The 12,613-nt window shown below is 43.3% G+C and overlaps 1 protein-coding gene across 1 annotated transcript in view; it reads left to right on the forward strand.

Annotated features, from left to right (window-relative positions):
- The first annotated feature begins 184 nt into the window (after positions 1-184).
- The window catches only part of afg1lb (AFG1 like ATPase b), a 22,874-nt gene continuing 10,445 nt past the window's right edge, over positions 185-12,613 (forward strand). Inside the window, 8 exon segments of the mRNA XM_035529170.1 lie at positions 185-352; positions 2,744-2,862; positions 3,921-3,942; positions 4,913-4,937; positions 4,939-5,009; positions 5,191-5,322; positions 9,271-9,366; positions 12,403-12,461. Of these exon segments, the coding sequence (XP_035385063.1) occupies positions 268-352; positions 2,744-2,862; positions 3,921-3,942; positions 4,913-4,937; positions 4,939-5,009; positions 5,191-5,322; positions 9,271-9,366; positions 12,403-12,461 (609 nt within the window). The 5' untranslated portion in view covers positions 185-267.

Raw genomic sequence — 12,613 nt, forward strand, 5'->3', positions numbered from 1 at the left:
TCCGATGTCATTGGATTATAAATCTTAAAGTCTTAAATGGTTAACCTGTCGAGGAGATCTACAATGATATTTTGATGCGCTAACGGTCCGGAATAGGGGAACGCAGTTTGAAAGGTTTTTGGTATGGATATGTTTTTGGGCGATCACTTATACTGTAGACGTCTTTGATTAATTACGTTAGAATTTAAAAATACATTTAACGTTACCCGTTGCCTTTATAAATAGAAACATGACTCACATAAAGTTAGCTAGTTTTGAAAAATAAAGATGGCAGCATACGCGGCTTCTTTGATAGCAAGATGCCTTATGAGTTATTTAAAACACCATACTTTCTCTAAAAGGATGTTACACAGTATTTTCAGATAGCAAAAGTTGAGCGTTCTCTTAGTGAACCCAATTACATTGGAACTTGGCAGATGAACACTGCTGAACATGAAGTAAGAAAGCATTGCTAGCCTAGCTAGCGTTAGCGAAGTCTGCAAGACCAGTTTGAACGTTCATTGGTGCATTTCGCTAGTTAGGTTTTCATGCATATCTGCACAAATCCAGCGATATTTTAAAGCAGCGTATTCTCACAAATGCTTAATATGAAACGTTGCGTTTATTATTTGAAGGTCTTTATTTCTGTATTGCATCTTGTGGTTAAGAGACATCTGCGTCTGACGCGTCTAAAAGGAAAGATTCGCGGTCCACTAGCCGCTCTTTCGCCGTTCATGCCTGTTTTTGTTGTGCTCTGCCCTACTCTATCAGAGAATTTTAAAGGGAACCTATTATGTTAATTTTGAATGTACATAACCTTATTTTGGATTTGTACTAGAATAGATATACATGCTTCAGTGTTCCAAAAACACATCATTTTGCTCTTACCGTACCTCGTTCACCCTCTGTCTGAAACGTTCTGTTGGAGCACCTTTAAGGCAGAAGTAGGTAACTTTGTGTAAAAATAACTGCCATATTTGCTAAAACTCACTATGTCCTGACAGTAGTAAATGAGACAGACCAACCCCTCCCTACAAGAGCAAAGCCTGATCTGTACTTCAAACCTCCAATTACAGCTCGGACTAAAACACCGTGCTTCAAGTGTCAGGGAAGACAAGAATTCTTTTTCCTGGCTCCTAGATGGTGGAATGAACTTCCACTGGCTGTCCAGACATCAGAGTCCCTTACAGTCTGCAAACACAGAGTGAAGACATATATTCATGGAATGTTTAAATGACCATTGGATCCTGTACCTATGAATTTTCATACTACTGTCGAGTAACTGAAACTCTAGTACATATTGTTTGTTTGTGCACTTATTGTTTTATATAGAGATTATATTTAATGTTGCACTTCTAGGTATCATAATTGATTCCTGTATTTCAGCAGTATTCTAGTTCAATTGTATCTTGATCTATAACCTACTATACTGGGTAGGGTACATTCTATCAGTAGAGGACAAAGCACCTTTTTACGTCGCTCTGCATAAGAGCATCTGCTAAATGCCAAAAATGCAAATAATCTGAAAAATCCAGAAGAGTTCTGGCTCCGTCTAGTCCTCTTAATGCCATTCACAAGAATCCATGACACCGGAATTAAAACTACTAGAGCTAAGATGTGTGTCTGAGATTTCTCCTCAACGCAGAACAGCGTCTGCTCGATATAGCTGCAAAACTGAACAAACTATGTTGTGTGAAGGAGTGCCCAGCAAGCCCCCAGGTGAGCAATATTTAAAGTGTGACGAGATTGCATCATCTTGTAATAAAGAAAGTACTGACTGAAATTCCTACAAGGCATTTCAGGCAGCTAAGAAAAGTGGTTTCTGGCATGGACTTTGGGATTTGCAATTTTGCATACTATTTACATGCACAAAAAGATGTAATACAGTAAAAGAAAGGGAAAAACTGGGAAAGCATTTTGGGTCCCCTTTAATTATAATTGTTATACCCAGAAATCCATACTCAGACACTACCATTAAACATCTGTCAAGAGTAAGCAATCAGTTAATGGGCTGGGTAGCTCCTGTGATTATTTTTTAGATGTGCAGCTACAAACAAAAGTACTAACAGTCTATTGCCTGGATTAAATTCTGTGTTCTTCAAAATCGCTACTGCTCATCTGTTTTATGTGTTGAGTACTTAATGTCTTATTTTGTATACTGTTTAAAATTCCCAATAAACAGTGCTCAAAATCAAAGTTCCTTATCAAAGACAGACAACCATTAAAACACACTACTTAAAAACAAACAAAACACTTAAAATGTGATTGGGAGGACTCCCCTGCTAAATTGGAGACCTCAATAACTCAATCTAAGCCCTGAAAACATTCAGAAAACATTCATATCAACGCTAACTTGGTTACTTGCTGATCTGTTCATGCAGGCTTGATGTGTGACCTGACTATTTGTGAGGTGTTCATGTTTAAGGAAATCATGATGCTGACTTTTCTTCAGGCAGAACCTAGCCAATACATATAGCAAATATGTGAATGTGCAGCTTTGTACATTTTCTAATCATTTTAGGATCATAAAACACAAATTGACTAACTATTTACTGTAATCTTGATGACTCTGCTTCTTTTTTATCACCACTAAAGTCAATTTTCTACTTTTTTCTACTCTTACGGCCTCTTGATCCATTGATCAAATGGCTGCAGAGGGTCTGAACAATTCAAATATGATGGCTTTCATCAGTATCCTTAATAGGTCTTCTTACAGGGTGTAAGATGTTCTCACCTGGATATGCATTCCTGTCATCATCTCCAGATGGAACCATGCACAAGGGTCTTATGACCCATTGCAACGAAATGTTGCGCTCTGAGGTTCTCCATGAGAACCCTCAGCAGATATCTGTTCTTTGACAGTTAGAACAGCTACATGAAGCAGTAGCATGGATATATCAACCTTCCTCTCTCCCACCACCAAAGGCAAGGTTGAAGGGCAGTAGCGTAAGTGCTGAACTGGCTGAAGTCTCAGAATTAAAAAAAAAAAAACCATCGACTCGAGACAAAGAAAAGAGCAAAGAATGACCACGTGATGTGTCAACATTCTGCAGGAGGTGCATCACAGGATGAAGGGTTGTGATGTGAAAAAGGTATGGACATCGTGTTCTATTCAGGCTTGCTCGGACCAACACAATGGTGCCTGACCCCATTAGGCATCAAACATCCTTTACCCTCACATCATATCTCAAAGCGGGTCTGTGTTTTGGGGATGGGATGGGATGGGATGGGATGGGATGCTACTGTCCATTTTTAAGAATGGGAACATAACTGCACATACACACATTCGCTCAGCCTATAGTCTTCATGAATTAGTTATTTTGTAGTTTTAAAACGTTTTGAACGTAACTGTTAGGTCAAGCATTTTGGCCCCTGTGTGTTGTGGGGTGTGGTGTGGTGTGTTTCACTTTGAATGGGCTATCACATTTATTCTGAGGTGCTCATGAACCTCTTTTGTTAAGCCAAACTAACTAAGCACAATTCCTGCTCTGTACTAAGAACTCTTCTCTATGACACCACCTGCGTGGACTCGGTAAGCCCCTTGGCTCTGCCTGTGCTCCAGAAGAGTAGGCCTAGTGATGTCCCTTTCTGTTAGAATAGTTTTGTGTCTGCTTTCTTGCCCATCCAACAGTTTGTTATTCCACATATTTTTGTCCTTTTAAAACAAAGGTCATTTTACAATATTTGGTAGAAGAAGTACAGAATGGGAAATTTCAGTATTTTATAAGCAGTGGAACTGCACAGCTGTTAATGGAATGTTGCAGAAATATGTTAATTTTCCAATAAATCAAACATTTTGGAACAATTCTGTAAGCTGTCGTCCTTATATCCTTTGTCTTATGTTTCCTAGTGGTACCTTAATAAACATGGTGGAAGATTTAAGGTTTGGTCATTAAGGTGGTTATCTGTTGCCTCACAGGAATCTGTAAACCCATTGCGGGTGCTACATTCATGGTGATATTGGTGAGTTCCAAAAATTCTCTGCTCACACACACGTTAAAGGCCTATAAAATTTTAATCTGCAGTACAGTAAAGCCAGTAATTACATACAGAGGTAGATGTAGAAGGATAGCACTGCAGGAAATCAGGAAAGTGCATTTGTTGTTACTTTATTATTTCCTAGTTTTTGCATACTAACCTGGTGTAATGGAAAGTAGGCAGCATTAAAGGAATAAAGACTTTTTTTTATAGCATTCAGCGTAATTTTAAATGTTTAAAGTGTTTATTTGTCAAATTCTTGTTTTCGGAGTTAAAGATGATGCAAAAATAAATTAGTGATATCAGTCCTCAGGATGTTTTGTGAATTATTATCAGGTTCTTAATGTACTTGCCCAAAAATGTTATTATGAAATGTTACTTACAGCTAGCCTGCCTGCAAGCAGCCAAGCTCCAATTATCTGTAGTCCTTCACTGATAGTTGTTGCATCCCCTTAGTTACAGCAATACCTCCCTTGGATACGGGAACTTCTGCAAGCATTACATTTTAATCTCACATAAACATTTGACTTGTCAGAGTATTGATGAAGTGAACTGCTAGAGTTAGCAAAGATGGAAGTAGGAAGCTTGTGGTAAGTGTGCTTCATCGCGCAGAACTGCTTCACTATGGACCCCACGCATGACTACAAAGTTCAGTCAATCACAAAGCAGTAAAGTAACACCAAGTAAATTGTAACATGTTTAAGCGTGCTGTAATTTGTCAGGTCTCAACATACATTTCTGTAAGTTTCTAAAAGCTAACTTGAAATTTTGGAATCTAGATTTAATGCCCTGTGGAAGTCTGGAGGAGGCCATTTTCGTCTGTGACTAAAATCAAGGATTTGACGTATGACCTGGCAAACAGTCATTTTAAGTTACCCTGAAAACTGGAAATAACATTCTTTTTAAGGTTTAAAATGGAATGTTTCTTTAACGACATCCGCTCTGATATTCTCAGGCTCTGGGAAAACGATGCTCATGGATCTACTCTCACGTGAAGATCAACAGGAAAAGATGGCTCCATTTTAATTCTTTCATGTTATACACAGAAGTAAGTTGTTCTTACTGTGCTTTGGATATGTAATTCACTAAATACACATTTAGACAATAATGAATATATAAGCGGCATAGGAACACACAACCTGCTGGGGATTTGAGCACCTAATGGACTGCTGGCTTCTCTTTTCATTTCCTCCTGTGTGTTTTTGAAAGCGACTGCGATGTTTTTGCTTTTGGGGATCCACAAGCTAAAACGGAGTCTGCTGAAGCGCAGGTTAGGCGAAATGACAATGTACGACCCCATCTCTCCCGTTGCCATGGAAATCGGCACGGAGACCTGCCTCTTATGCCTAGATGAGTTTCAGGTGAGTGGCGGAGGGGGGGGGGGGGGTTAAGGAGTTTGAGAAGATGCTGAGGTCTTGGCTGTGGGCGGTGGGTGGAGGGGAGCAGCAGGTGCTGCAAAATAAGAACTAAAAACACAAAGCCAGTTTGTTAAATCATTAGCATGGAAATAACAACATTGAAATGCAAAGTAAAGCGCATGCAGCATAATGCAAAATTCACAACACTTCTGAGCATTACATTAGTTCTCCCATTGGTCTGCATTTATTTTTATGTCTGGCAGGTGATGTAGAGCCATAATCAGTAAATCATAATCAATCTCTTAATCAAAGCTCCCAATATGTTCCTGTTCATTGCTTCGAAACAACCACACACAGCGACGCCACCCTGCAACATGCCTTCAATATTAAACTAAAAATGCTTCATAGTGGGACACTCCAAAAACAACAGGTAGCAATTATACCTTTGCACAAGGTGGTGTTTGAAGGCCACAGGTGAACAGGTCTGGAAAAGCATTCTTTTCCTGAAAATTGAACAAACGATCCAAAAAAAGTGACAACAGAGTTTGCTGTGTGCACTGTGTGCACTGTGTGTGCTGTGTGTGTGCGAACAGTGTGTCACTGATGGTAGGGGAGCCTGGTTCAGGTAAAGGATGTAGACATACTTGTGAGTGATCCATCCTTGTTTTGAAGCAAAAAGTGTTTATGAAGCACACTCCAGTGCCCCATTGTAAAGCAAACAACTGTGTAAATTTTGGAGCCATCTAGTAGAGTGCAGAACTTAGAGGCACACACAAACATCCTGCGGTGCAAACCGAGGGAGCCCAGTCAGACATAAACCTTAAACATGTAGCTTATTAGGATTACTGAAACAAGCAAGATCAAAGTGCCAGACAGTGTCGAACCACATGAAAGCCTGGGGGAAAACAAAAAGCACTGGTATAGTCAAGCATAACAGTGTTGGGTAGCTAGGATGAGATGCTGGATATCTGTATCAAAAGAAGTCCTTCTGCCCCTGTCAAGCATAGATGGAAATGCCCTAGCCCCATGGCCATTACACACACACTGGACACTATGGTAGCTCTGGGGAACAGCTTGTGTTTTCAGAGAGGTCATCACCTCAGCACTGACATGCCCTGGCATCATTAGCTCTTTGATTTTTATACACAGGATTTGTATAAATTTCCCATAATCAAACGACTGCATGCACACATGCACATGTGCGCGCACACACACTCTGATAAAAGCACACACAGGCGCACTCAGGCTCAAGCTCTTTGTATCTGTCAGGATCAAGGGTCCCTCTTTTCATTAGTGCCTTTTAAATTTGAATGTTTACCTCAGAGCTGATATTCTGCTTTGTGTGTGTGTGTGAGTGTGTGCATGTGTGATTGCACGCGCACAAGCGCCCCAGCTTACAGACGTTATTCTGTACGCTCGCCTTCACGCCGCTCGTGGGCCATGGCTGAGCACCAGCATTGAAACGCTCAAACACATGTTTTGTTTTGCCTCCACACATAAATGAGGAGTGTGACGGCCCCTTACCAATCAGAAGCCATGGCCACTTAGGCATGCAAATGAGGTATCGGGTTTCAGCCAGCCCCTCTTGCTTCCTTAAGTGAAGGGTAATGGAGAACGACCGTGGCGGGTCACATGGACTCATGCCTCTTAAATGCTAATGAAATTTCTTCGTTCTCTTCATTAGTCTGGCGTCATTATCAGTAATTTGTAGCCTTCCCCCTTTGTACCCTCCACTCCTTTAATGAATGTGAGGTATTGAGAGAAGGGCCTAGAGAGATATATAGAGAGAGATGGAGGTGAGGGGAGGGGGGCTTATGAGGAGACACGACCGCTCAAGGCATTGTCTCTGCCTTCAGTCAGAAATTACTCATCTCTGGATTTGGGTAAGTAAAGGTTTAAGATCAAAAGAGCGCAATTTGGCACCCGCATGCATGGCACAAAAGTGACTCTTTGCTCTCCGTAATTGGATGCCCGTTTGAATATCGGCACCATTGTTTTTGGGGTCGTCCTCGACGACGACGGAGTGGCGAGCGGCGCTTTCTTCTGCTAAAACTGGCAATCAAGCGGGCCAAGCAAAAGAGGGCCCCGCGTGTGCACGTGTGTGTGTGTGTGTTTGTATACATGTGTACACGTGTGTGTGTTTGTATACACGTGCGTGCCTTGGCGCCTGCGCAACAAAAACAAAACAAAAAAAAAAACCCCACACAAATACAGGAAAGATAAAAAGGTCATAATTAAATGACTCCTTTGAAATGGGGCAGAGAAGAAGGCGCTTAAAGGAAATGCGATCCAATTTAGGCAGCAGCACCTAGGCTACACACACACACACCCTGGCCCCTGCACGCACATACAAGCCTACAAGTGAGATGGCAGCCCAGATGCTAATGGGGTTAGTTTAAGGGCTGAAGGTTTAGTATGCAAAAAAGAAGAGCACTTCAATGTAAGAAAAACAACATATGCTGGGGGTATGGCTGTCTTAAGTGTGTCCTTTAACAAATAATGTCTGTCGGTACGTTTTTGTTTTTTTGTTTTTTTGGGGGGGGGGGGGGGGGGGGGGGGGTGTTTGGGGGCTTCTGTGTGACAAAAACATTACAGCAAGCTTGTTTATTTCCTCACCAGAAGATGCGCATCAGCGTCAAAGTGAAGTGCTAATAAAGACGTGCTGTAGACTATGCTATGCTCCCCCGCCCAAGGACACCGTGAGACTTGGCATACGTATCTGCACCACTCGGGGACGTGAAAAAACAATTATATATATGTTGCTCATTTCAGAGCACATTAAACAGAATAAGATTGCAGGAATGGAAGCGGAGCTAAAAAAAAAAGAGATATATAGAGTGAATATGAAAAGGAAGAGGATCTCATTGTGGGTTATTGACTAAAGGGCCGCTTTTGTCTCAGGAGGGTCAGCGGCTCCTGTGTTTTTGCAGATGTGTGCGAGGCGACAGCTCGCTGCTGTGAAAAAGGCAACGTTTAAATGATAATAATGACAATGGCGATGATGAGAATGATAATGAAAGAGCATCACTCTCCCCCCGCGGGCAAACACACACACACACACCCTCACATGCTGAAATTCAGGGACAGCCATGTCGGGCCCTTAAGAGCACAATTGAAGCGCATCTGTGTGTGTGTGTGTGTCTGTGTATGTGTGTGGCCATCTGGCTGCCATTGTGCTGATTTGGCCTCATGTTGCTTTATTTATTTATTTATGTATTCATTTATTTATCATTTGGTTCCCCTGGCTTTGTCTGCCTGCACTGGCGTGATTAGCTCAGCAGAGCACCTCAAGACACTTGTCCTTGTCTCTGGCAGAAAGCTGCAGCTCCGAGTGGCCATTTTACCGTCAGGTGGAGTGGCTTTGAATGGAAGTGGTGTAGGGTTGTGTCTGTGGGGTGTGTGTAGGGTTGTGTGCATGTTGTCCGTGGTGGTCAATAGACCTTGGCCGAGGCTCAGGATTTGAAATGTAACAACACCTGGTATTCATTTGCTCACATGCACACACGATCACAATCGTAATAATTAGCTCAAGGCAGCGTTTGGGGTGGAGGCTGAGTTGTACAGGAGGGGGGTGTTTTTTGCTCATCTCCAGCCCTTCCACCTGTGTCTGTTCCCATAACCTCAGTCCTCAGTGAGGGGCGTGAGCTTCTCCTGAAGAGTTACCAAACAAGGGCATGCCCGACCATCATACCACTCTGCCTGCAAACTGCAACTGACCCACCTCTGGGCCGCAGATAAAGACAGTATATTCCTGGCCCAGTCAACCCAGAGAGGATTCATGTAATTGGAAAGCTCTAAATAACAGTTCGCCTGAATTATTTTTCGCAGTAAAATTAATTCGTTTAAGCTCAGAATTGATTTACTCTCAAATGGGATAAATAACCACCCCCCACTTCTCTCTCTCTCTCTCCCTCTCCCTCTCCCTGACCCCTCTGTTCCTTCCTCCCTCAAGTAGTGGACATCGCAGATGCCATGATCCTGAAACAGCTTTTCGAGGGCTTGTTTGCATGGTGCATGGTGCTGGTGGCCACATACAACTGGCCACCAGAAGGTGAGGAGCGCTCTGCAGAACAGAAACTCTCTCTCTCTCTCTCTCTCTCTCTCTCTCTCTCTCTGTCTCTCTCTCCCTCTCTCTCTCTCTCTCTCTCTCTCTGTCTCTCTCTCTCTCTCTCTGTCTCTCTCTCTCTCTCTCTCTCTCTCTCTGTCTCTCTCTCTCTCTCTCTCTGTCTCTCTCTACTACTACTCACATGTAAATCTGTACATGTGGAAATGTGCAAATGGCTGCTAAGTGTGGAAGACTATCGCTTTTACTACTTAAGAAAAGGAATTTGATAAGAGCAGAAATACCTAAAGAAGCAGGAAAGGGAAAGTTAACAAAGACCAAAACAGAGCTTACCCATCACTGCTTTTATGCATATATTAGGTTGTGTACAAAAGACATGTTTTTCAGCACATGAAACTTGACATTTTAATCTCATTCTACTGCAATCTGTATGTGGTGACAATGAACTCTGTCTTGTGCATGACGTTTTATGCTGCACACGACCTGCGGCTCCTTTGCTGACACCAGTGTGTGTGTGTGTGTGTGTGTGTGTGTGTGTGTGTGTGTGTGTGTGTGTGTGTGTGTGTGTGTGTGTGTGTGTGTCTGTGTGTGCTGGTGAGAATGCACATGAATGTGTGCACCTCTCCGATGCTGAGCCGCTCACCTAAGCGGCTCTCATGACCCCGCCGACCCCCCTACATGATCGTCTGCGTCGGCCTGCTCTCTCCCTCCTCTGCTGGTGATTTTTTTTTATTGCCTGAACAAAGTCAAACGTGTTCCTGAAGCTCACGGCCTTCTCGTGTTCTTAATCCCACCACAGGTGTTCTCGTGTGTCCGCCCGCCCCTGCGCTTTGTTACAGTCGATTGCCCTTTTCACCCCCTTGGACGGTTTTCCTCACACAAAGCTCGTCCGGTGTCAAGAGTCTTTCTCTCAAGCCCCACCACCACTCACTCTAACTGCCAGTGACAGAGCTGACACTGAACTCTGTCTTGCTTCACATGATTTCTTGATGAGAGGTTAGGAGCAAGGTGTCTCCAAGGGTGTATTCCTTCTATTGGACTGTCCTTTGCGGATCAACTTCCAGCACCCCTGCAATTATAATTTTTTTATAGCCCCCCAGCTGTCTGTGTATAGGTTTTTTTGGTTTGTCTGTTTGTTTATTTACACTTTTTTAGAGTGACATTTAGAGAGAAGCAGAGAGCTTTGAAGCATCACGCACTCTACACGCTGCATTTAGTTAATATAATTTACCCCACAGTGCCATCAATGGCCTCTTCGCTTAAACGCCGTTCACCATAAAACACCGCACGGCGACCGCCTGCAGCTTTGATCTCTAGGCCGCGCCCCTTTTCTTCTTCCTCGGCGTTGATTCAATGGTCACCGTTTTCATAACAGCTGTGATGTTACATTAGCGTGGAGGGCCTTTGCGAGAGATAAGGAGCAAGGTTGAGACAGTCCTGTCATCTTGACCCCCGCCGCTCTGCTTTCCTGTGAGCGCCGCTAATGTATCGTCGCCATGAAGTGTCCCCGCCCCCGGAGCCTGCCACGGGGCTTGCATAAAGAGATGCTCTTCTGACATTATCTGAGGCCTGGGAACAAAGCGTGCGCTCAAACTTAATAGCCAGCTTATTTCGTTTTAATTAGGCGACTAATGGAAAGACGGGCATGAGGAGGGTCGGTGGAGGGAGAGGGCGCGAGTGCCCGCTGAGGAGGCTGGTACGTTTGTACTTCGGCTCGGAGGTGCTCCAAGGAAGCGAGGGAGGGTGGGAGGAACCAAAGAGGAGGATTCTGGTGCTTCCTATGGTCTCGTTTCTAGTGTACCCCATCTTAACCGCCTGACACTGGCTTAGCTGCCATTATGGTGATCTGCTCACCTCAACTGTATGCTGTATCATTTTTAGCTAGGTCTCAGCTTGAATTCAGCTTTAGACATTGAGCAAATCTTATAATGTTGTTATAATGTTGGTTTCAATCCATTAACCCTCACATCCTCGAAATCAGTGCATATATATCCACTGCTTTTTGTCTGGAACAATAGAACAGATTTTTTTTTTTAAATAAACAAAAGAAAAAGGGGTAATTTGACACTTAGAGCCACCAAGAAACACTTTGGAAGTTACCCTGGGAGCTGCTCAGCTCCAGGGGAGCCCAGGTAAGCAAAAGGAACCATTTTGTTTGGGCTCGGTGCGTGTGTGTGTGTGTGTGTGTGTGTGTACACGTGTTTGTGTGTGTATGGGAGTGCATGTGTGGATGTTATCGGGGTTTATAATGCCTGTGGGCCTAATTGAAGTATCTATTCACTGTGATGTTGGCCCATTGTCTGTACTGAAAGAGATAGACTTCTTCTCCTAAGCTCATTGTCAGGGAATGTAATGAATTTCATGTGCTGTTGTTCTCCTGTGCTGCACACAGAAATCAATTTCTGCCTCTCCTCATCCCTTTTGTCCATGGCGTCTCTCCCTTCCTTTACTTCACCAATAGACACTTTATTTACCAATAACAAGAGGAAAATGACATTATGATGAGGCTAGAGAGCATAGCTGATACTAACCAGCCTGACCACCTCTCTCTTTCTCTCTCTGTCTCTCTCTCTGTTTCTCTCTCTCTCTCTCTCTCTCTCTCTGTCTCTCTCTTTCTCTCTCTTTCTCTCTCTCTGTTTCTCTCTCTCTCTCTGTTTCTCTCTCTCTCTCTCTCTCTCTGTTTCTCTCTCTCTCTCTCTCTCTCTGTCTCTCTCTTTCTCTCTCTTTCTCTCTCTGTCTCTCTCTCTCTCTCTCTCTCTCTTTCTCTCTCTCTGTTTCTCTCTCTCTCTCTCTCCTCTCTCTCTCTTTCTGTTTCTCTCTCTCTCTCTCTCCTCTTTCTCTCTCTCTGTTTCTCTCTCTCTCTCTCTCTCTTTCTCTCTCTGTTTCTCTCTCTCTCTCTCTCACTCTCTCTCTCTCTCTCTCTCTCTCTTTCTGTTTCTCTCTCTCTCTCTCTCTCTCTCTTTCTCTCTCTCTCTCTTTCTCTCTCTGTTTCTCTCTCTCTCTCTCTCTCTCTATCTTTCTCAGAGCTGTACAAAAATGGGCTTCAGAGGGCTGCTTTTGTGCCTTTTATCGGCGTGCTCAAGGTAAAGACAAAGTCATTCCGTCTGTTAATTTATTTCTCCCTTTATACTTCCTCTGCCTCTCTCTCTTTATGCCGCACCACCTCTTTGTCTGGTTTTTGATGTATTTTAGACACGGGGCACAGTGCACAAGCCCGGCGTTAGTGCGCAAATAC

The sequence above is a fragment of the Electrophorus electricus genome, chromosome 8 (genome assembly GCF_013358815.1).
Source record: "Electrophorus electricus isolate fEleEle1 chromosome 8, fEleEle1.pri, whole genome shotgun sequence".
Classification (NCBI taxonomy): Eukaryota; Metazoa; Chordata; class Actinopteri; order Gymnotiformes; family Gymnotidae; genus Electrophorus; species Electrophorus electricus.